This window comes from Varanus komodoensis, unplaced genomic scaffold (assembly GCF_004798865.1).
Source record: "Varanus komodoensis strain SLA01 unplaced genomic scaffold, ASM479886v1 scaffold60, whole genome shotgun sequence".
Lineage (NCBI taxonomy): Eukaryota > Metazoa > Chordata > Lepidosauria > Squamata > Varanidae > Varanus > Varanus komodoensis.
Window position 1 is genome coordinate 955,723 of NW_025336223.1, and position 24,910 is coordinate 980,632.

General features: G+C 43.0%; 1 protein-coding gene across 3 annotated transcripts in view; it reads right to left on the minus strand.

Annotated features, from left to right (window-relative positions):
* KPNA1 (karyopherin subunit alpha 1) overlaps nucleotides 1–24,910 on the minus strand; it is a 48,644-nt gene that overhangs the window by 15,536 nt on the left and 8,198 nt on the right. For all 3 annotated transcript variants that reach the window (XM_044449776.1, XM_044449777.1, XM_044449774.1), the window contains 6 exons: nucleotides 23,121–23,228; nucleotides 20,466–20,565; nucleotides 18,023–18,117; nucleotides 15,165–15,296; nucleotides 7,288–7,376; nucleotides 552–651 (listed from right to left, as the gene is read on the minus strand). In XM_044449776.1, coding sequence (XP_044305711.1) covers nucleotides 552–651; nucleotides 7,288–7,376; nucleotides 15,165–15,296; nucleotides 18,023–18,117; nucleotides 20,466–20,565; nucleotides 23,121–23,228 — 624 coding nt within the window. The remainder of the gene's footprint in view (nucleotides 1–551; nucleotides 652–7,287; nucleotides 7,377–15,164; nucleotides 15,297–18,022; nucleotides 18,118–20,465; nucleotides 20,566–23,120; nucleotides 23,229–24,910) is intronic.

Sequence of the window (24,910 nt, forward strand, 5' to 3'; positions counted from 1 at the left end):
CACAGAAAATTTCACTTTACTGAAAACAGCAGAAGAGTAGAACAATTTTTGTAGTTACCCTAAGTGCTCCTCATCTGTCTTTAAGAAACATTCTTTTATGAGTACAGTCATATACAGGGTAGATGAATAGATGCCACTTGACACACTTTTACTATTACCATTCTAGTGAATATTATTTATTCACCATGATCCATTTCAATCCATCTTTCAAGCTGAATTTTAATAGTAATGAATTTTACTGCTACTTTCCCAACTTTTCGAAACACAGTATTTCCACTAGAAAGGAGAAAACACAGAGGTGTCTATTTACAGCGGGAGGAAAGTCAAAGGCAATTCAATTTGCAGCTTACAGCAGGAGAAGCAACTGGCTAGATAACACTCATCTGAAAGCACCCTTAATAAAGGAAAAATGCAACTAACAATGCTGTATCATTTCCACAGATGAGGACTTGGTTCTCTCACCCTCAGAAGCCATGCAGTGTTACCAACTCTTTTTTCTTACCTACTGAAGGCAGAATTTTTTTCTTAATTCCTTTCAGCCTATTTCCTACCTTAAGAAAATCTGGAGGAGGATTCTTCCCTCTGCAAAGGTTAGAGAGTGCCCACACAGCATTTCGTGTCATGGTAAGACGATTCTGTTTGGAAAGCAATCTGAAAATACAATAGAAACTTCTGTGATGTCTTCAATGTAAACTCACGCTTGCAACAAACAAACAAAACAAACATGCAACGAACACCTAATTTTTATGTTATTTATTTATTTATTTATTTAAAACTTCTTAGACCATCCCTTACTGAGGTCTTGGGATGTTTTAACAATAATAAAAGCAGGTTGCTTACCTGTAACTGATGTTCTTCGAGTGGCCATCTGTGCATTCACACATATGGGTGCTGCGCCTGCGCAGTGCCTAGGCCAGAAGATTAGAAAGCTAATGGTTTTTGGTGGGAAAAGCTCCGCTCCCCTCCCCCCACAGTATAAATAGAGTGGAGTGTCTGCCATTTTACTCAGTCTTGAAGACCAACATTCACCCTCTAGCAGTCAATGACAGTACCACAACAAGCAACATTGGTACCACAAGATTAGTACGGAACCGATAGAAAAAAAAAAAAAAAACAAGTCCACTCACCGACACCATGTGGGGCCGGCGGGTGGGTTGTGTGAATGCACAGATGGCCACTCGAAGAACATCAGTTACAGGTAAGCAACCTGCTTTTCTTCGTCGTGGCCTCTGTGCATCACACATATGGGTGATTAGCAAGCTTACCAGACTCGGAGGAGGGAGGTGTCGTCACTGAAGAATGGCAGAGAGTCAAAGGAACAGTCCTGCCTGGCACACACATCAAGCAGATAATGCTTGGCGAAAGTACACGGAGCAGCCCAGGTTGCGGCTCTGCAAATATCTTGAATTGGAACACCTGCTGCAAAAGCCGACGAAGTTGCTACTGCTCGCGTAGAATGGCCCCTCGGAAGTGTAGGTAAGTCCATTCTTTCCAACTGGTATGCCAACACTATGGTCTGTACAATCCATTCAGATAATTGCTGAGATGAGACTGGAGAACCTTTGTCATTATCAGCATATTTAACGAAAAGTCTGTTAGAATTCCTAAAGGATTCTATGCGAGATCTGTAAAAGGCAAGGCAGCGCCGAACATCAAGTGTGTGGAGAGAGCGTTCAATCAGAGTCGATGGAGATGGGAAGAATGCAGGCAAGAAGATATCCTGATTCAAATGAAACAATGTTGCCACCTTAGGAAGAAACGCTGTGTCCATTCGAAGAACCACCTTTTCTTTGTGAAAATTCAAAAATGGTGGGTCTATGCGCAGAGCACAAAGCTCACTGGCCCTTCTGGCTGAAGTAACCGCAACAAGGAAGGCAGTTTTCCATGATACTAGACATAGATCCACCGTCGCCAGAGGATCAAATGGTGGCTTTGTTAGTGCTTGGAGTACAACAGAAAGACTCCAAGTCAGCATGACCGGGCGAATTGATGGGTGTAAATTTTGTAGTCCTTTAAGAAAACGACGGATCAGAGGTTGAGAAAAAACTGATGAGCCTTGTATGGTACCACGGAAATGTGAGATGGCAGCTGTGTAAACCTTTATAGATGAAGGTTTAAGTCCCAAGCAGTGAAGTTCGAACAGAAATTGTAAAATGTTCTCAATGGATGCCGATTCTGGAGAAAAAGAATGACGGGCAGCAAAGGAAGAAAATCTTTTCCATTTTGCTGAGTAAGATTGGTGTGTGGAAGGTCTTAGTGCAAGTTCAAGAATCACCTGGATATCAGGATGTAAAAACGTCGGTCCCAAGACGGTTTCTGTCGATCCCGAAGGAGGAGTCGGTCGTGTACGCAGTTGAGATGAGGATTCCGTGGATTGGGATGGTAACGGAACCGAGAGACCGAATCGAGCGAATGTTCCACACTGTCAGTTTGAGCAAAGCTAGGTCTGGGTGTCGGATTGCTCCGTTGCATTGCGTCAGCAAGTGAGGGACCGGTGGAAGTCGACGGAAAACACCTTTGGACTGAACAAGGAGAGTGGTGAACCAGAGTTGCCTCGGCCACCATGGGGCTATCAAAATCCCTGTAGCATTGTCCTGTACAATCTTTGATACCACCTTCATCAGAAGGGGAATTGGAGGAAGCACATAGAAGAACAGGTTGTTCCAAGTGATCATGAGGGCATCTCCCCTTGAGTCCTGTCCGATACCCGCTTTGGAGCAAAACAGTTCGCATACCCTGTTTTTTCGGGTAGCGAACAAGTCTATGTCCGGGTATCCCCACAACTGGAATAGTTCGTTGCAAATCATCTGGTCCAACTCCCACTCGTGGGTCATTGACATCTGCCTGCTCAGTGTATCTGCTTCTACACTGTCGGTCCCTGCAAGGTGTACCGCCAGCAGCATTATGTCCCTTGGGATGCACCAATCCCAGATTTGCATTGACAATCGGGCCAAGAGCGGAGACTTCGTTCCACCTTGTTGACGTAGAAGACAGCAGCTATGTTGTCGGACGCAATCTGCACAACTTGGTGGCGTATAACAGTTTTGAAAGATTTGAGAGCGTTGAAAATCACTAGAAGCTCGAGGAAATTGATGTGTCTCCCCGCTTCTTGTTGGTTCCAAGCCCCTTGGACCCGAAGTCCTGCACATGCCGCACCCCATCCGATGAGGGACACATCGGTGTACAATGTCACAGTTGGTTGGGGGTGACGGAACGGAACGCCTGTAGATAGGTTGCGTGTAACAGTCCACCATGTTAGGGAGTGAAGGATCGAGGATGGGATCCGAAGAAGCTTGGTTTGTAAATCCCATTGCGGGTGAAATGATTTGTTGAAGAGCAATTGAAGCGGCCCAAGTCTGAGTCTTGCATGAGGCACAATGGCTACTGAGGCCGCCATGTGCCCCAGCAGTCTTTGTATAGTGACGGCTTGCATTGTCCTCAGTCGTCGGATCCGATGGATGTGGGCACACAGCATGGCTCCATGGGATGGAGGAAGAAATGCTCTTTGTAGAATGGAGTCGATACGTGCCCTGATGAAATCAATGACCTGTGTTGGGATAAGTGACGATTTCTTAAAATTAATGCAAAGTCCAAGGTCATCAAGCAAAGTACAAGTCGTATGGACAGCCGCAAGTAGGTTGTCTTTAGTCTGTGACACAATGAGCCAATCATCTAAATAGGGGTAGACTTGTATACCCCGAAGCCGTAGGTGGGCGCATACCAGGGTCATGCATTTTGTAAAAACTCTCGGTGCCATAGCTAGACCGAACAAGAGTACATTGAATTCAAAAATATTGGATCCAACAGTAAAACGCAGGAAGCGTCTATGGGAAGGATGGATAGAGATATGAAAATAAGCATCCTTCAAGTCCAATGAGGTGAACCAATCCCCTTTTTTCAGCAACGAAAGGATATTCTGTAAGGTGGTCATCCGGAACTTTTTTGGTTTAATGTATCTATTGACATTCTTCAGATCCAGGATAGGTCGAAGACCACTGTCCTGTTTGGGGATCATAAAATATCAAGAATAGAATCCATGTAGCCCATCGGTGCGAGAAAGTTGTTGAATCGCACCTTTACGAAGAAGTTGGTAGACCTCATCGCACAAAACCGAAGATGGTGGCATAAATCGGATAGGGCTCAACGGTGGAACGATGTTGAATTCTATTCTATATCCAAGCTGAAGGACAACACCCACCTATCAGATGTAATGGACTCCCAAATAGGGAGTCGACTTTGAAGCTGGCTCCCAAAAGGGAGATGGGAAGGTGGGAGGTGGAAAGATGAATTGGTTCGCTGGGACCGTCAACGAGGGCGTTTTTTGGAGTCGAAGCGCCAATGGCCCTGAGAGAAGTGCTGTTGGGGCTGTTGCCTTCTACGCTACTGCCTCTGTTGATATTGTTGGCGAGGTTGATACTGCTGACGTCCATAAGGCCTGGACCATGACCACTTACGTTTGATTTGTGGGAGCTCCATGCGACGCGCTGTCATGAGGGATTCGTGGATGGCTTTGAGTTTTCAATCGGTCTTCGCGTGGAAGAGGCCAGTGCCATCGAATGGCATTTCCTCTATCCTCCTCTTCATTTCCTCAGGAAAGTTACAATTCCTGAGCCACGCATGTCGTCACAGGGAAATAGCACTGACCATGGCCTGAGAGTCAATGGCCACATGATGTCTTGCGGTGGACAACTGCTGTATGGCCACCTACATCGCCTCTTTTATAAAGACCCTGGCTAGGTCTGCCTGTTGGACTGGGAGGGCGGAGGCGACGTTATCCAGCTTCTGCATTATGAAGTACTGGTAACGTGCCAGAGTAGCCTCATAATTTGATATGCGCACGCCGAGTCCTGCAGCTGCATAAACCCGACGTGCAATCACATCCTCCCTTCTTTATCTCGGGTGTTATATGGCCCCGAGCCTCCCTGCCCTGGGACGACTCGACCACCACAGAGTTGGGCTTAGGGTGGTGCAGCAAGAATGGAATATCTTCCTCTCTGACCTGGTACATAGACTCGTACTGACGAGACATCGCTTGCGGTTGTGCCGGTTGGTCCCAGGGCTGGACCATTGCCTGGCGGAGCGTGGTAATAAGAGGCAAGGCAATGGTTGCAGACTGCTCTCCCCGAACGATATCGTAAAATTCGTTGGTGCTGGGGCCGGGGCAATGGTAGGCCTCTATTTCCAGCAATCGAACCAGACGAGAAATGAGTTCCGAGAAGGAAACATGGGGCTCATCCAGGGATCCAGGGTCTTGGGAAGTGATGGCCACATTTGGGGACGTGGAGTCTACTTCCAACTCATCCGAGTCATGGTGGTAGCGGCAGTGTTTGCTAGACGAGGAGGTCTAGGGAGAAGGTGGAGGTCTCCTTTCCATACGGCCAGACGTGGATGGTGCCTCTCTCGGGATCGATGGCGAACGACGGTCCTGAGGGTAGTAAGCATAGGGTGGATATCCACTCCAGCCTGGGAAGCTGCCATAGCCAGGCATAGGCCAGTCATCCCCCTGGCGTTCCGATGATCGGCACCTACGCCTAGGTGGCAACTGTGTTCCCTCACGTGGCCCAGCGGTAGGCATCGGAGTCGGGGAACGTTGTCTCGGTGGGGGATCTCTAATTTCTCCATCAGAGATGGACTCCCTAAGCGGTGGCTCCCATGGGGGAGACACGCTCTCAGGCCAAGCCACAGGCCTGGGGGATCCCGGCAGAGTCACCTGCATCGCCAATTGTAGGGCCGGTCCCAAGGGAGTTGGTACCGTAGCAGCAGTTGGTACAGAGAACCCTGACAAACCCGAGCCCCGATGTTTGGGGAGGTCGAGTTTCTTGCCCTTATGGGCTGCCTTCGTCGTCTTATCTTTCCTCGGCTTCTTGTGCCCAGAGGATTTATCCGGTTCTGAATGTTTACGCTTCTCCCTTTGTTTAGCTGGAGGAGAAGGGAGCCGTTGCACTTCCGTCGAAGCAGCGCCTTCATCCAAAGGACGCTGCGGTGGCGTGGCCGATGTTGAGGCGGGGCGCTTAGAGGGTGCGGCTGAAGCAGAGGCGGAGCGCTGCAGTGGTACAGCTGAGGAAGGGGTAGGCCTTGAGACCAACTGGTCGGATTGGAGCAAGGCCTGATCCCAAAGCAACTTATGGAGACGATTCTCTGTATTCTTCCTGGCCTGTTTAGTAAAGGCCAGGCAATGCACGCACTTGTCAGTCCTATGCCCCTCGCCGAGGCAGAGGAGACATAAGTCATGCGGGTCGGCAGGAGACATTTTGGAGCCGCACTCACTGCACTTGCAGAATACCGCCTGCTGTGCTATCGCGAAAAAGAAGAAAGAGATGATAGTACAGAGGGTAAGAATAATATTTTTGGTTTTTTTTTTTTTTAAGAGAGATAGAAGAAAAACTACAACGAGGAAGAGAAGAAAGAACTGGGAATATAACGAGGAACGAGGTAAGTAGAACAAGGTCTAACCGTTAGGAGCACAAGGCGAAAATCTAAGTGAGAGACGAACAGGCACGAGGCACAGTGAACGGCGGTCGCAAAGACTGAGTAAAATGGCGGACGCTCCGCTCTATTTATACTGTGGGGCGAGGGGAGGGGAGCGGAGCTTTTCCCGCCAAAAACCGTTAGCTTTCTAATCTTCCGGCCTAGGCACTGCGCAGGTGCAGCACCCATATGTGTGATGCACAGAGGCCACGACGAAGAACAACTTTCCTGCACAAATCTAACACTTCTATGGAATAATATGTGGGGAGCAAAAACTGATAATGGGGTCAGTAGAGGCTGAGCTACAGGTACAACAACATTCCCTATTTGCACAATTAAGTTGATCTATTGTTGGTGCGGTGTGGCATATACTGACATACTTTACCCTCTAATCCATTCTTCTCCATGACAGACATTACAGCAATGAATTTCAACTACAAAACTAGTGTGTTAGGGACAATGACACGTATCTCTATTAGTCTGCAAATGGCTCCAAATTCTGCAGTGCTTGGTTGGGTGCATACATGCACACTCCCTATTTGGGTGGTAGTCACTACTCTTATTCCTAATATTCAAGCACATTTATGCCCCAGCACTCTTCCATCATGTAAGTGAAGGTGCAACACAGAATCCTCTATCCAGGCACAGACCAGACCTAGACCAGCTCAGCTGCAGCAGGGTGCCTGAATCATCTATCTTCAGACCATGCCCTGAAATCTGTTCTTTTGTGGGACCTCATTAGCAAGCAGAGCTGCCTTATGCAGAGCATCTTATGTTAGCCTCGCTAGTAAACTTGAGGGTATTGTAATAAGGACTTACTGTAATAGAGGGGGTAAGATGTTGCAATCAAGCACATAGTCTCTACACATAGTACTGTCACCTGCAATATTGCCAAGAGCCCAAACAGCCTGAGAAAGAAAAAGGGAATGTGTTAAACACTTTTCTTATGGCACAGTTCTGTGTTCTTCATTTCAGCACCAAGAATATTTTAATTTTTCATTTATTTTAACATATTTAAGACCACTGTTGAGCAATGCTCCCATGCGATCTGTAGCAAAATAATAAAGTCACAATTTAAAAACTTTAATAAAAAGTCACAATAAAGTAACACAGAAGAGCAATATAATACAATTCTAACATGACAAGAACTGGATAAAGGTTTGAATTGCCATGGAAAAGAAAATTAGTCTAATCTCCTCCATGAAGGCATTACAGGGGAGTGATATCCTACCCATCTCAGAAGGTAGTGGGACCTAGAAGCAGGGACTCAGAGGTTGGCCTTAAATGTCCAGGATCATAACAGAACAGTCATGCAAGTAACCATATCCCAAGATACTGAGGTCAAAAACAATGCATTAGCTCTCCTTGCCAAACAGTCTTGCAAGGTGAAGCCCCACATACAGAGAGCTAGCATAAACAGATCTATGGCACCGATGCCATTTATGCCTCCAGGGACAATGTCAGACATCAAACCACCATGAACAGAACTGTCTTTCAAGCAGGGGTACAATCTCATCCAAGACAGACTCCAGATCATCAGATCAGATGATCTATTAGCCCACAGACTGAACTTGCACTTTAGTGGTCCATATCAGCGATCACAGAAGATAATTTAACTCTGACAAATCATGGACTTGGATAGTTGTGCTATCTCAAATACAATCCTTCCTTCCTCACACACATTCTTGTATTATTGGCTAACAGCGAAGCTATCTGAGAATGCATGAATCTAGAAAAATCAAGACATTTTCTCTATTTTGCTTGAAAAGAGAATAGTTGAGAACATGCTACATGTGAACCATTTTAGTATTTGAATTGGGCAGTTGTTGGATTTCTCATCTGATTATTTTCAATGACATAAATGAAGAAAGCAGAGCAGGTAGCTATGAAAACATCATGAGATCCTGTTTCTTTCAGAGCTCTTTTATTCTGTGCCAGTTTCTCTGAGATCATTTACCCAAATCCCACTCTATCCATTGCCTTTCTGAGAGTCCAATCTCCAGTTTTCAAATGAGCCATGACTTGTAAACATGCAGCAGCAAGCAAAAGTCTCAGCAAGTCTTTATGCAATAGTTGTTCATTTTTATTGTGAAATATTGACAATAAAAGTAAAGCCCCATAATGTTTTACATATGCATTTGTTATATGGGATAATAAATGTAACACCATATTCCAAAATTCTGCCTTTATAGGACTACAAAGGGCATGTGTGCCACAGTGACCTCTAGAGACACATCCTTTCCAGCAAAGTGGAGGCAAAACATAATAGATCTTAGAGAGTTTTTCAGGGAAAAGGTGTCACCAATATTATACTTTTATGGAGGCCTCTAATTTTAGGTGAAACAGTTAAATTGGAAAGGTTAACCATAAGTGAGTCCATAAGGACTGAAAACCTCTCATCCAAATCTATTTCTCTTGACCTCCTGATGCCAGTTGAGTTCTCATAAGTCTCATTTACTAACCAGTTACATATTAGGGAAGCAAGTCCTTTTAGTTCATTACATGGTTCACTACACAAGTTCTTAAAAAGTATAAGGAACTGCAGTTTCCACCACTTAGTGATTAATGGTGTAATGAAGGAACCAATTTGGTAGTTTTACAAGCAGGAAACCTCTTCCTCTTACAAGGAAAGGGCCTATGTTCCAGTTGGAACTGATTTGCTTCCTGCAAGCAGATCTTTGAGGCAAAACAAAAGTTTTGCTCTCCACTCACAACACTACAGATAGGGGATGACCCAAAAGGTAATAGAACGGTAAGAGAAGAGTTGCTAATATTTTGGTTCAAGGCCACCACTGCAAGGTGTATGGCTGCATAAAATGAATTTTCCACTCTATTCAAAAGAAAAGTTGCAAGCTTCAAGAATGGGTGAATCTCATCACTCAGTAAATTTTGAACTCCAGAGATAAGTTTGTGCCTGTTATAATGAGAGTAAGTTGGCAGATCCAAAAACAGTTAAATATTCTTTGAGAATAAGAACAGATCATCCCTCTTCCAAGAGATGTCTACAGGATCAAATTATTACTTCTGCTTCCTATGGGGGGCAGTAGAAGAGAGGCGCAAAAGCAGAGAAGTGTGTGTTGTTGGGAAGAGCTTTCTTGGCTGTCGCTCACACATAAACGGCGAGGGGAAACCTGGAGGAGTTACTGCAAGGGCGACTTTGTTGCCGTAGAGACAGGAGGGAAGAGGGCCGTGGCAGGCAAGGGCATGTCAAGAGCAAATAAATGCATGAGATGTTCTTGTCCTTGGAAAAAAAACCCTTTGACCCTAGCATTTGTTCTGATCTTGTTAACTAGCAGTTCTGTAGCTACAGCAAACAGAAGGCAGCCCTGCCAAATTCCTCTGCATAACTTTACTGAGAGGATAGACCAGTGGTGGCAAACCTATGGCATATGTGCCACAGCGGGCACGCAGAGCCCTCTATGTCGGCACACGAGCAGTGTTGCCCCAGCATCACCCCAGCAGCCGAGCATCGGATAACAGCGCACACAGGGGCCATGCGCATGCTCGGAAAGGAATGGCAGCGCCAGGTGATGACATCACGAGCCGCGACTCATTAGACGTGACCCATCCGAGCTTTTGCATGGCCGGTCAGTGCACTACCAAGGATATATAAATTTGCTTGGAATGGCTGTGAGTTGTTTTTTCTAAACAATCTGAAAACCTCAATTTTCAGGTTTTATTGCAGTGTTGGCACTTTGCAATAAATAAGCAGTTTTTGGGTTGCAGTTTGGTCACTCGGTCTCTAAAAGATTCACCATCACTGGGTTAGGGTTAGAAAAATGAGGTGTGAAATGCTGAGCTGTGCAGAAAAAGCTACTCAAGGAAGGCTTTTTCAAAATCGCATTATTTTCAATTGAATGTAGGCCTATATTAGGCTAGGGGTGTGCATCAGGGCAGGGTTAGGGTTACAAAAATGAGGTGTCCTGGCAAGATTTTGATGGTTGGAATGTGTTTAGAATGGGCAGAAATGGTGAGCAGTGCAGAAAAAGCTACTCAAGGAAGGCTTTTTCAAAATCGGCCTCTTTTAAATGGACCTTTCGACCTCTTTTAGGGTAAGGGTGCGCACCAGGGTAGGGTTAGGGCAATGGTGGTGAACCTATGGCATGTGTGCCACAGTGGGCACTCAGAGCCCTCTCTGTCAGCATGTGAGCCAAGTCACCCCAGCATCACCCCAAAAGCCAAGCATCGGATACCAGCATACATAGGGGCCATGCGCATGCTTGGAAAGGAGTAGCGGTGCCGGCTGATGACATCATGAGCCGCAACTCGTCCGAGCTTTCGGATGGCCGGTCAGTGCACTGCCAAGTATATATAAGTATATAATTTTGCTTGGACTCACTGTGAGATGTTTTTTCTAAACAACCTGAAAAGTTTTATTGCAGTGTTGGCACTATGTGATAAATAAGTGGGTTTTGGGTTGCTGTTCGGGCACTCGGCCTCTAAAAGGTTCACCATCACTGGTCTAGACTATTTGTGTGATTTAGTACTTCTGAAATGTCTCACTACTCTCAGAAAGTGCTCCCTGTAACCACTTCCTAAGGTGCTTAGGATAAAGCACTATTCCAGACAATCATATGCCTCAAAGAAGCTGAGTGACAGGACTCATAAGGCATGTTCCTTCTTAATGTGGTGGTGGATTATATTAAGTGTCCTATGAATTGGGGTTGCCAACTGTTTCAAAGGCATGACACCTGTTTATTTTATTTATTTATTTTTCGATTTATATCCTGCCTTTTTCCTACAAAGGGCTCAAGACAGCTTACATCATTCTCCTCCTCCATCTTATCCCCACAACAACAACCCTGTGAGGTAGGCTGGGCTGAGAGTCTGTGACTGGCCCAAAGCCACCCAGTTGGCTCCATGGCCGAGCGGGGACTAGAACCAAGATCGCCTGAGTCCCAGTCCCACTCTCTTAAACACTGCACCACACTGGTTTAGCATGTTGTTGGTATTTTGTCATCTGGCCGTAACAGCTGTGAACACCTTTGCATCTCAACTGAAGAGCAAAATGCATTGATAGCAACCTACCAAGACTTACTATGTTTGCGGACAGCTATCACTCTGGCTTGTCTCCACATTCATGGACTTATTAAAATGTAGTTCAGAAATGTTTTAAGGTGAGGCATATAATCCCTCAAAATATTTTATAGTTCTTGCTTGGATACCCATCTAATCCAGTGACCTAATTAATGTCAGATTCTTTAGTTACAGTTCTGATCTTCAGAGATCCAATCAAATTTTGGGGTAGTCCAAACATTTTCTAGGCTTCAGAGAGCTGCTTAAGACTTGGGAAACTGCACATGTCATTAATTTTTCTCTCTGTTGCTTTCTCTCTCTCTAGGATTGTTTGAGTCATAAAGTCATAGAATCATTTATTTATTATTTATTTAGAAAATTTCTATGCTGCCCCATTCGCCGAAGCCTCATACAATAGTAGAGTTGGAAGGGGCCAGAGGGCCATCAGGTCCAACCACCTGCCACTGTCAAGTTACACCATCCCATTCAGATGACAGTCCCAATACCTTCTGAGTGTCTCCAGGAAGAGCCCACAACTTCCCTAGAACCTTGATGTTCATGCCAGGGCATTTGAGAGGGCAACCCTTTCAGCAATTCTCCAATGATGACACCAACCCACCATCCTCATATGGGTAAGCTTGCTAGTCGCCCATATGTATGATGACAGAGACCACAACGTAGAAAGTCAGGTTGCTTAACTGTCATTTTTCAAGTAGTCATCTGTGCATTCACATAATCCACTCACCTATTCCACTGTGTGTAGTGAGCAACCTAGCTATTTGTGTTGTATGTGTTGGTCTTTCCTTTGTGTACGTTTCACTACCATGATACTACTTGCTACTGCAGCTACGATACAGTTGTTCCCCAAAGCGGATATAGACTAGTAGAATTGGAAGGGGTCAGAAAGCCATTGGGTCCAACCTTCTGCTACTGCAGGACACAAAGTTACACCATCCCATTCAGATGACTGTTCAGATGCTTTTTGAATGTCTCTAGCGAGGGAGAGCCCACAACTTCCCCAGGTAACAGGTTTCATTGTTGTACTGCTCTGATAGTGAGAAAATTCTTTGTGGTGTCTAGTCTGGTTTCTTTTAACTCAACTCCATTATTCCGTGCTCTGCACTCAGGAATGGACAAGAAAATGTCTTGTCCTTCCTCTTTCTGACAGCCTTTGAGGTACTTGTAGAGTGTTATCATATCATCCCTCAGTCTTCCCTTCTTGAGGCTGAACATGCCTAGTTTTTTCAGTCTTTCCTTACCGGGCTTTGCCTCCAGTCCCTGAATCATCCTTGTTGCCCTCCTCTGTACCCTTTCTAGCTTTTCTGACTCTTTTAAAACCTTGGGTTCCCAGAACTGGACACAGTACTCCAAGTGAGGTCTGAGTATAGCGGAACTACTTTTTCATGTGTTTTGGAAGTGATGCTTCTGTTAACACAGCCCAAAATAGCATTTGAATGTTCTGCAGCTGCATCAAATTGTTGACTCACACTTAGTTTGTGATCTACAACAACCCCAAGATCCTTCTCATTTGCAGTATGCTTGAGCTAAGTATTCCTCATTTTGTAGCCATGCATCTGTTTTCTTGTTCCTAAGTGGAAGACGTGGCATTCGTCTGTACTAAATTTCTTTCTATTGTTCTCAGCTCAGTGTTCTAACATATCGAGATCACCCTGTATTTTATCTCTGTCTTCCAGGGTATTTGCTATTCCACCCAGCTTTATGTTGTCTACAAATTTAATTATCTTTCCTTGTACTTCCTATTCTAAATAATTATTAAAAATGTTGAAGAGTACCGGTCCCAGGACAGAACCCTGTCACATCCTACTTGTCACCTCTCCCCAGCTTGAGAATGTACCATTGATTAGCTCTCTTTTAGTATGATTATGCAGCCCATTATGGATCCACCCACCTGTTGTTCTATCTAGCCTGTTTTCTGCTGGTTTGGTAATCAGGATGTTATGGGGCACTTTGTCAAAGGCTTTGCTAAAGTCTAGATTAAGCCCACAGCATTCCCACATTTGGGAAGTTACCCAATCAAAAAATGAAATCAGATTAGTCTGGCAGGATTTGTTCCTAAGGAATCAATGTTGCCCTCTAGTAATCACTGCATTGTTTTCAAGGTGTTTGCAGAATGACTGCTTTATAATCTGCCCCAGATTTTTTTCCAGGGATTGATGTGAGACTGACTGGTCTATAGTTCCCAGGTTCACCTTTCTGATATAGATTGATAGAGATATCAACTACAGATTGATATAGTTCTATAGAATTTCTTAAGTAAGAGTAGGAAAAAGGAGGCAAAACTGCATAAAAACATTGCCCACGGCCCCATAATGGAGAGGAAAAAGGTCTCTTCATATACTGAAAACAAGGAATAAGCCATTTGCTGTCAATACAGACACCAAAACATGGCCTACTTTTAGTCAGTTTTGAGGCAGGAGATTCAATACTATACTATTTCTTCTTTGAGCTGTCATTCTCTGCTGCCTTCTTTCATTCTCAGCAGTACAACAGGAAAATAGTTCACCCACAAACACGATATATTTCCTCTGTTCACAGCCTAGAATGAACATCACAAAATTAGGGCCAGAATTAATGCACTTATCTTCCTGGTCATTTGGGCACTTTTGCCTGTTGCCCAGAAGATGATGGTGTTGGCACCAGAGAAGCTTCCTTGGAGAATGAAATCCATAAACACAGGGATGTCACAGAGAAGGCCCATTCCTCCTACCAGCTACTCTCAGAGGGGTCGCACAGAGAAGGGTCCCTACAGCTGACCTCTGGATGGTTTGCATTTTCTATCAAGAATTTAAGGTTTTATGACATATTGGAGCCAAATCTATTCCAGTGAAATCTGTTTCTCAGAAATGAATGCATTCCTGTAAGGACAATACAGAAGGCAATGCATGCAGGAAGAACACTGGAAAAGCTTCATAATTTCTGTCATAACATTTTTCCTTTCTTTCCTTCATACACTGTTTTACTTTTCTTTATTTTTTCCTCCCCCCTCTTCTTTTCATTTGAAACACTAAAATTATATACTGTACAACTACTCTTACATTTTTCTTCTTACTAGGTTTTAAGTCACCTAATAGCAATAGCACCCTTTTAGGCAGAGCATTTACTGCCACTGCTAGGCAGATCTGAGGTCACTGAAAACATCTCATCCAACCCCTATGCACAAAAACTTCCTTCCACTGGAATAGGAAGGAATTATAAACCAGCTACTGTACAGGTGTTTTTCTGGTACTGTATAGATGAAGATATGAAAAATTAACACCATTTCATTTTCAGATTAAACTATTTAAAAAAATAAATACTACTAGTGACAACACCTAGCGAAGCACTGGGATGCAGCAAAAATACCCTGATATGTATTATCTGCTCAAAAGTAAAACACATTGTCTTCAATGGTGCTGATTCTTGCAAAGTCAGCCCATGAAATGGGCAGCAGGATACAACTAGCTGAAAACCTCCTGATATATACATGTTGCAAGAAAATCGCATTGCCTTCAGTGGTGCTTATTCCTGCAAAACTTGGCATCGGGAAAAGGGAAGCTGTTTTGGCTTTTCTATGTTACGCTCTATTAATAAAAATTAATTTTCAAAAGTAATACAGTGGTAGACGTGCAATGGAGTATCTGGACTACAGAACCTGCCATTTTGCTTTTGGAAACACTAACCTGTTCTTGCACATCTTCAAATTCTGAGCTGAGCAGTTCTATGAAGATAGGAACAGCTCCTGCTTGAATCACAATCCGAGTTTGAAGGGAATTTCCAGAAGCAATGTTCGTCAGTACCCAGGCAGCTTCAAACTGGAATAGGAGAGATAAGAAGACAGTGTAACTCTTTGTCTATGCCATGATGCTTACACTAAAAGTTGAAACAAAGTTAGGAGTTACAGTGTCACAGATAAGGCAGCCAGAGATCACAATATGCACAAGCAAACATGCTTTCCTCTGCAATGTGCAACACACCTGCGATACCATTTTCCTTTCCCTTATATATTTTATTTGTACTCCACCTTTCCACCAGTAGATGGCACTTAAGGTACCTAACAATAATGGATTTTAAAGAAGATCGTAACTAAAAAGGGGTCACAAAATCAGATAAACTAAATTCTCAACACTAAAAGAAGTAAACAACACCAACTAATTAAAATCAGCTTCAGCAACAGGCGAATTTATATGCCAAAGACCAATCTGAATAAAATCATCTTTGCTGGCAAAAGGACAACAGACACGCACGTTACCCTTCCATGTTGCCCATCTGCTTTCCATATAATAATCTAAGTACAATCACATCTTAGTAACTGCAGAGGTTAGAGATTAGGTTGCAATTAGCATTTATGATCAGGTTCCTGTAACACGGAGAATAAAGAGGTGCCAACAAGATAAAACATTATTTGTTTTTCTGGTATTTCAAGCTGAAGTTTTTGTTTTAATCAGGTACAACCTGAAAGGAACATATCCCAAATTTCTTCACCATTAAAAATAAATGAATAAAAATTCCTGGTCTTTTTTCTAATTGACTAAATGCAAAGAAATGCAAAAAGGAATTTTGTTTCATACACTTAATAAATGCAACTCAAACTGGTGTAACACGCTGACCCACTTCACCTTCACTACAGTGACTCAGTTCACATACGAGCAAGAATACTCATAAAAGACCAGTAATCCTGGTTCCATTGATTTAATCCTACTTGACACTGGGGCTGCTTGTGCATCATGGTGGCATATTGTGGGTTAATTAACCCAAGAACTTTTGCACTGCTTACTGGATATGTTTGCAGACATTTAAAATACTCAACCCCTATTGGGCCAACTGGAGGTTGACATTTAAACCCTAACACTGTAAGTTAAATCATGGGTTAAACAATCCACAGTCAGTCTACAAGTACCAGTTAGGTTAACTTTAGGCGCTTTAACTCATTCAGTTTTGACATCATGCAGCAATCCCTAGTTGGCCTGACTGGAGCTTGAATATTGAGAATGGCTGTGGAACACGCCCAGCATGTGCTGCAGCAAATCGTGGGCTAATGAACTGCAGATCTACCACCATTATGTGTAGACAGGCCCAGTGACTACAAGATGGAAGACTCATTCTCTGTCATGGATGAACGGGGCTAGCACCTGGTTCTTCTAAGGCACAAAAGGGAGAGGTTTCCTGCTCATGGAAAATCTAAGATTTGAAGCAGTACAAACAAAACCCAAAACAAAATCGAACTTAAAAACACAAACCTGAGGGAACGATATATATACCCACCCCGCAACAATCCAGGGTTGATGCATCATGCTAAGTAGCACAGAATAATGAGCACTGACTGGGAAGATAATTTAGAAAATGGGGTTGGGGGGAAAATGGAATGCCCCACTTGGAAGGAATGGCTGCTTGGAACCAGTTGTGGGATTTTCTGGAAGATGTTGAATTGGGCTAATTTGCAAAGTGTCATTAATGTCACAGAATGTTCTGATGCCCCAGAGTGATCTAATTATGCAATACTTATTTTACTTGTATTTACTGAACAACAAAGCTAAAATTTCCCAATATGCCACAAGTACTTGACCTGAAATATTTAAGAGGGAAACACTTTTTAGCACACTTAGTGTGATGTAAATGTTTTATTTTGTAGAAAGATTTTTCTTCTGGAGGGCAGTGGAAGAAAGAAGACTGACCAGTCCATGCCCTTGCAATTTCTAATAAAGATCTGAGAAAAGGTGGGATGTTAAAACTGCTGCAGGTGACTGCCCAGCTCAGGCCTGCATGTTTCTGTCTCCTGCGCCACTGTACGCTTACAAAATACTCAGGTTTGGGGCTTGCATTCCTTTCACACAGGGATATGCAACTTGTGGTCCTTTAGATGTATTGATCTACAATCGCTACTAGCCCCTGGTACCATAGCGAATGCTGGGGCCAAACCATCTGGAGGTCACAAGCTGTCCAACCCCGGTATACATGTTTACACAGAGGTAAAACCTACTGAGTTCAACTGAGCTTCCACCCCGGTTTAAGTCTGCATAGGGTTGAAATCCAAGAGCACTACTCGGATTAGTCCTAGAATATGCATAGATTCCTAAAAATGGTGAAGCACAGAGATGTGCTTATTTATTTTAAAAGCCTTTGGAAGACTAGAAGCAAGCATAGATCAGTCAGCTCTCTCTAACCCGCCATTAAGCTCCAAGGATGAACACATTGGAAAGATGTTGCAACATCACACAAGGTAGAGCAGCAAGGAATAGTACTGGAAATAAGCTTTCTGTTCTGTTTTTTTAAAAACAGGCAACTTCCTTGCAAAGAATTAAAGAATGAATACTGACACTGCCAGCAGGCGATATCCTTCCAATCTTGACTAAGAAGCAGTGAACTAGAATTCATGAAGGAAATGGTCTAATTTAACTACAAAAACTAAATCTTCGTTTTCCAGGATAGCCAAAGGTTTACTGCAACAATCCATATAGGTATTCATTTAAGCCAATCTCATCCCTTATCTACTTTAATAACCCAAGTCAGCTGGACAAAAGAAGAACACACACACACCTACCTGTAAAGTGCAGTTTTCTTTCCGTTTGAGGAATTCCACAAACCTTGCTACCACACCTTGTGTACTGATGACTTCGTCTATAGGAGGATTTGGTTCTGTTACAAAGCAGAATAGTTCAGTTCAGAAAAGCTTTTTCTACCCTTTTAGTGAGATTATACACAATAACTCAATGAATGAAGCCATTTAACACTATACAATGTGTACCAGTTTTTTCATACAATCTATTGTACCTTCCATTCCTACACTCTGATCTGCAAAGAGAGTAAGACCACTTTCAAAGGTCAGATAATGCAATCTAATTATATGAGAAAAACATCCTTCTGGTATCCTACTTTCAAGTCTTTTGAGATTTTGTAGGTAGTCACTATTTTGATTTGATCCCAGATACAGACTGGAAGCTAGCAAAGCTGTTGTAACAATGGAATTATAACCAGCCTTGATGAAGAGGCTGGAGGTAGCATCTGAACCAACTGAACGTTCCAGTACTTGTCAGATCTTGTACATATGTCTCAAAAACATGCATAGCACTTGTATATATGTCAGATCACTCAATACAGTCAGCCAAACAAGATGTAATTAAGGCTTGAGGCACTATGGCCCAATCTGACACATCTCCAGGAATGGGTACAACTGTAGCACTAGGCTTAGTTGGACAATATGCTCCTGGCCACTAATGAGACCTTGAAATCCGGAAGTAATGATAGATCCAAGAGTACACCCAAAGTATGAAACCTGAGTTTCAAGGTAAGTGCAAACTCGCTGAATCCATATTTCCTGATCTGACATTTTATTGAGAGGGAGCACCTTGTATGGATTAAGTTTCAATGTGTTAGTCAGCATCTAGCCCATGATCAACCCTAGACACCAATTCTGAAACTGAAAGGGAGGGGGGAGGTTGGAAAGGACATATAGAAAATATATTTAGATGGCAAGGAAATATATGCTGTCATCTTCATAATGGTGGCACAGGACTCCCAAACCTCTCCTGTGTTTCATGAAGGTGTGAGATAGCCTGGGGGCTAAGATGGAACCCTGGGGGACTCCACAAGCCAAAGATAAACAATGCATGAAACACTCCAAGACTTTTAGTGCAGCCCTACACAGGTGCCTTAACCTCCACCCTGCCAGCTGATTCCCCTGCCATCTATAGTCTTCACTCCCTGTGCCGGAAATCAACATATAGGTCCCTCTTTTGCTGCCTGTGCTATCAGCTGGGAGACAGTAACCTTAATCAGAATCACTGTGAGAAGAGGTGGAGAGAAGTTTTCTACTCCTCCCTGCCAGCAATCCTCACACAAATTCCACCTTCCCTGCTACTGCTGTGCACATTTCTGCATGTACGGGTTGTGCAGCCCAAAACCCCTGAACCAGCATCATATAGGTTCCTCAGGACTGAAAAGACTGCATACCAATTGTAAGTCACTAGTCAAAGGGCCAAAGAGGAGTATCCCATACTGTCCCTCCTTCGAAGTATTTGAGTTTCATCTTCAGTATCAGGGTTGATTTCCTTTAAGATTGACTGGTTTGATCTCTTTGCAGTCCAAGGGACTCTCAGAAGTCTTCTCTAGCACCACAATTCAAAGGCCTCGATTCTTCGGTGTTCAGCCTTCCTTATAAAAGTAAGCCTTCCTTACTTTCACAGCCATACATTGCAACTGGGAAAACCATAACTTTGATTATACGAACTTTTGTCGGCAGGGTGATGTCTCTACTTTTTAATATGCTGTCTAGATTTGCCATAGCTTTCCTCCCAAGGAGCAAGCGTCTTTTAATTTCTTGGCTGCAGTCACCATCTGTGGTGATCTTAGAGCCCAAGAAGATATAATCACTCACTACCTCCATTTCTTTCCATTCAATTTGCCAGGAAGTGGCCAGATGCCATGATCTTAAGTTTTCTTAATGTTGAGTTTCAAGCCAACTTTTGTGCTCTCCTCCTTCACCCGCATCAAGAGGCTCTTTAGTTCCTCTTCACTTTCTGCCATTAGAACGATATCATCTGTGTATCTGGGTTGTTGATATTTCTCTCAGCAATCTTACTTTCAGCTTGTGGTTCATCTAGTCCTGCCTTTCCATATGATGTACTCTGCATATAAGTCAAATAGGCAGGGGGACAATATACAGCCTTGCCGTACTCCTTTCCCAATTTTGAACCAATCAGTTGATCCTTATCTAGTTCTCACTGTTGCTTCTTTGACCCACATACAGGTTTCTCAAGAGACAAATAAGATGGTCTGGTACCAGAAGAACAGGGGCACCACCAAATTATTCCCAAGCAGAAGCTTTTGGCTATCATGAGAAACTAGCAGAAACAGAAGCAACTGGAAGTACTCGATATGGACAGAGCACACAATTAGTTCAAGTGACTACTTGACAAGATAGGAACTAATATTTCACCTTTTAATTCTCTGGAAAGTAAATAAAAATATTGGTATGGCCCTTTCACCTTTTGAGAGAAGTTTTCGGAATTTCTGGGTAGCTGAGAGCTGTTGTTCTGGACTATTGGAGAAAATCATCTCAGTCATATCAGATGTAATCACTGCACTCTGCAATTCCAAAGAGAAGACGTATTAACGTATTTCTGTCTCAAATTCTAGGACAGACTATTAGTCACTGTTCACTGCATAATATTCCTCAACCTTCCTCAGCCATCAACAACAAAATCCACATGCAGACATGGGTCACAATATTATCATCTAAAACAGTGCTTTTCAACAGTGTTACAGCTGTACACCAGCAAAAATAGGAAAATTTTGGGGGGACCACTGAGGCAGAAATAAAAAAATATACATAATACAATATTTTGTGTATTCATTTTTAAATATAATACCAAAACTAATTATCTAAAATAACTACAAACTAAGCAGTAAAATGCTAATAAAATAATAAAATATTGAAATTGAATGTAATCAAATGAAACTGAAATTTTGCTCCCTACCTGCCCCAGGGCTTCCTTATCAGGGCTTTTACATGCACCAGCAGGAAATCTCCCACAGACCAGCACCTGTCTGTGGACCAGTGGCTGGAAACCACTGATCTAAAAGACACTCCCTATTTAAAAGTTGGACACCAAATTCTCACCTGCATGCCACAAGCAGTTCAGAATGTTATAACTTTGGGTGCATCTATGAGGACCTCCTGAGGCTGTACACAGGTAATGGTAGAATTTGGCAGCATACTATTTGCCACTGAATGCCACCATTATGTACAAACAAGGTAAATGTTTTTTTCTTTCCACATGCAGAAATGAATTCAAGAAACACTCCTGCTTATAATAGTGATAAAAATAATGAGAAGCAGGACTACATTTTTGGAAGAGGCATAAATAACAATATAAATGTTGATGGAAACAAAAGTATTTGTTTCCTATTTTCTTAACAAATTCCTAACTATTTGTTTCTGTTAACAAAAAAAGCTATAAAAGGACATGGATGTTTTCTATTATGCTATGCAATTATACTGAAGTAGGTTAAGATGCCAAAAACTCATATTGTACCTAGTAAAAGATTAGAGACTACATGAACCATTTTAAATTGTCTTAAAATAAACACAGCCTATTTGGGCTCTCTAATCCAATTTAAAAAAAAAACACCTTAGTAAATGAATTGTCTGGACTTTAATAGCTAAAGATTGGTGTGCACATGTTGCACTCAGTATTTTTATAAATACTTTGTTTTAAACATCTGCTGCCTAATTAAACAGTTGCTACACAGTCAAGTAATTGAATATCTTTCCAAAGAGAATGTGTAGCAATCATGTACATTTCTGGGCAAAAAGTAGCCATCTATTAGGATTTCCACTTTTCTTTTGCTCCAGATGTCAGAGTCCCTATATTCACAGCTTCCAGGGCAGTTCACATTTTGTGTATTGGGCTAATTTAGAATAGTTTAAGAGATGGGCCAAGTTCCTATATCACAACAATGCCCCTGAGATGAGCTATGCAAGGGTGCTGTTCCTGAAACAATGCATGGTGTGTCTGACAGAGAACTGGGCTCATGGAAAGCTGTCAGCCACACACCTCCCCTTTGTTCCTCTGTGGGTCTCCCAGGGGAATCCATGCTAGGACCAATCTTATCTGTCCTTTCTGCCATGATTGCAAGCACTATTCTGCTTGCTGAAGCTTTCAGGTCTTTTTTCCAGGAAACCACTGTTTGTGATTCCCAAGTTGAAAGCTAGTAACAGCCCTTTTAACATACCCATAGTTTCTGGCAGAACTACCTGAGGTGTTTAACAGGCATATGACCATATTAAAATACCATGGACAATCCTGTGAAGAACTGGACTCTTGTAAAGTGGGCAGCTTGATCTTTTCCACTTTCTTGAGCATACAGAATGTCAGGAAAGGGTAGAAAAATGCAAAAGGTAAAAGGTGAAAAAAAGCAGTGGTGAGCTTAAAAAGGCTCATAAACAGAGCAGGGAGCATCAAGTCAGTGATGCCATCCCACCCTGCTGCGAGCTTTAGCTGGCACTGACAGAGGCCCTGGTTGGCTTGGCAAGGAGAACAAGGGATAATGCATGTTAGCTGCTTCCTGGAACCATGATGGACTTGGTTGTCCAGGTTTGAGAGTCCATCAACCCCTAGATCCAGTCACAGGTGATCTGCATGAATAACCCATCCTGCAAGAAGCATTCCAGCTACATACAACATGACAACCTACCATGACTTGTTAAGCACAATGGGTTGCTGTGTTGTGTAAACTCAGTCAGTAAGTCTCATCAAAATCAACAAAATAAATCCAGTTTCATTTTCAACATGACCTGAGGCTTTATACCTCTGGATTGTCCCTTTTATGTTTATCAAAAGAATCTGAACTACCTATGGTGGGCATCTACATTATGAGATAATGACACATGACTTAGGAAACAGTTTTGTACTGAAAAGACACAACAAATAGCTTTTTCACAGTCCTTCTATTTTTATCATTTGTTTGGCAAAGTTGTATATAAATAATAGTTTAGCATAATCTGTCACTGGATTTAACATTTTTTTTAGTGCATGCCATTTTTTCAGTATATCTGTTTGGCTTTGTAGTATCAGAAATCACTACTGGCAGTACAGAATAAGAAAACTTTGGAGGTGCCAAGCTTTAGTGCCACTTACAGATGTCATTTCCATGTTATTCATCTGAGTTTCATGGAACCCGCCATCTGACATAACTTCTTCCTCTGCTTCTTCATCAGCTGTGGCGACATTTCTACGTTTAAATAGCTGCAAAGGAAGAATAACTGCAGTTACAACTAGCAATATAGCTGCATTTACAAAATAAATGAAGCCATAATTTACCAAATACCACAGAATAATCACAAATGTGAATCACATAACAGTCAAATCCTGGGATGTACATTGTCTTCAGTAAAGAGAAAAAAGGCAAAGCAATGGCTAAGCAAGGATAGAAACGTTAACAACAGAAGCAATGGGAAGCTAAGAAATGAACATTCAACTATATTATATATGCTGGAAGAAAGGGGGCCAAGGCCATACAGACCACGGCAAGTAAGACTTTCCTTCCTTTTGCAGATTGCAGAAATCCTAAATGAAACTGTAGTGAAGCAGGGGGGAGAGGCGGCTGCAGTAAGCAAGCAAGGCACAGGGAAGAAATTACCTTGGCTATATTGTTAAGACAAGACAGCAAACAGGGCCTGATGCTTATTGAACAAGCTAGGCAAGGTACTGGTTTTCAAAAACTGTCACAGGGATAAGCTTATCAGGAATTTTTCAGTGCAAAGTTCACATAGAAGATGCAAAGGACAGTTCTGCAAAGCCCAGAAGGCCTGGCCAATGTCCTGGATAAGCTGAAATACATGCTCTAGAACACTCCCCTAAACTTGTTTTGCAGTTGTTTGTCTAAGACAGCTGACAAGAAGGGCTCCATGAAGGAACTAAGCTTCAAAACCATTCATCCTAGGCAGCTACCTACAGACCACAATGTAGTTAGCCGCAAAATATCACCAAACCCTGATAATCAGAAAATCTGGATTTCAAAGCTTAAAGTTGCAGCTTCATAGTAAAAGTAGACTGTGCTGAAGAAACAATTATTTGGAGCTCATGGAAGTCAAGTTGTCCTGAGTCTGAGACACACTTAGGACAAGGCACTACATTTGAGGATGTTAAACATACAGGGCATCACTCAGAATTTGAGAATATAAATTTCACCTAGAAATATTTTCTTCCTAAGTAAAAGCTATATTCTCAGGGTATCACTGCCCTTTGCAAATAATCAACCTGATGGAAAGAAGTTCTTCCCAAAGGGGAGCACCCTTCTGCTGCTAAAGCAGGAAGGGCCGCTTGGGAGGATACTGCTGGCACCAGCTGCCTCCACGGCTCTCCCAGTTCCACTGCACCGCTACTGCCAGAAGCCAGATCCCACTGGGGAAAAGGTGTGCAGTGATGCATTTCCTCATGTGTTCTGTTTCCCAACATCATAAGGCTGTCAGGAGCTGCTGAGAGGGAGGCAAGTGTAAAACCTCTCTCTATCAAGACCCCTGAGGTGAAGGAAGATTTACGATTAACCCCATCTCAGAGATCTTGATACAGATTGTTGTGGCGAAGAGGCTTTAATCACAGCAATGGCTATCACTGGCGTGGTGATGTAATGTTAAAATCCTCCCCCTGCCACTGCTCAAGTGTTTTCAAGATTCTCTCAGCAGTCTGAATCAGGACTTGTGGGGCAGGGTTTGGGAAGGGACAGAGAGAGTGCATAGCTATGTTTACTTTTGTGTGCGCATACATAATACATGGCACATCACTGCCCAGTAGTTTTGGAGCCAAACATTTGTTCATCCCTGTGCTACATAAGACAGAAAATAGGGAGGAGAGGAAAAGAAACGTCCCTGATGTGCTGGGTCATGAAACGACAGTGGGAGAAAGCACTAGGCTCTCCCCTTCCTGCC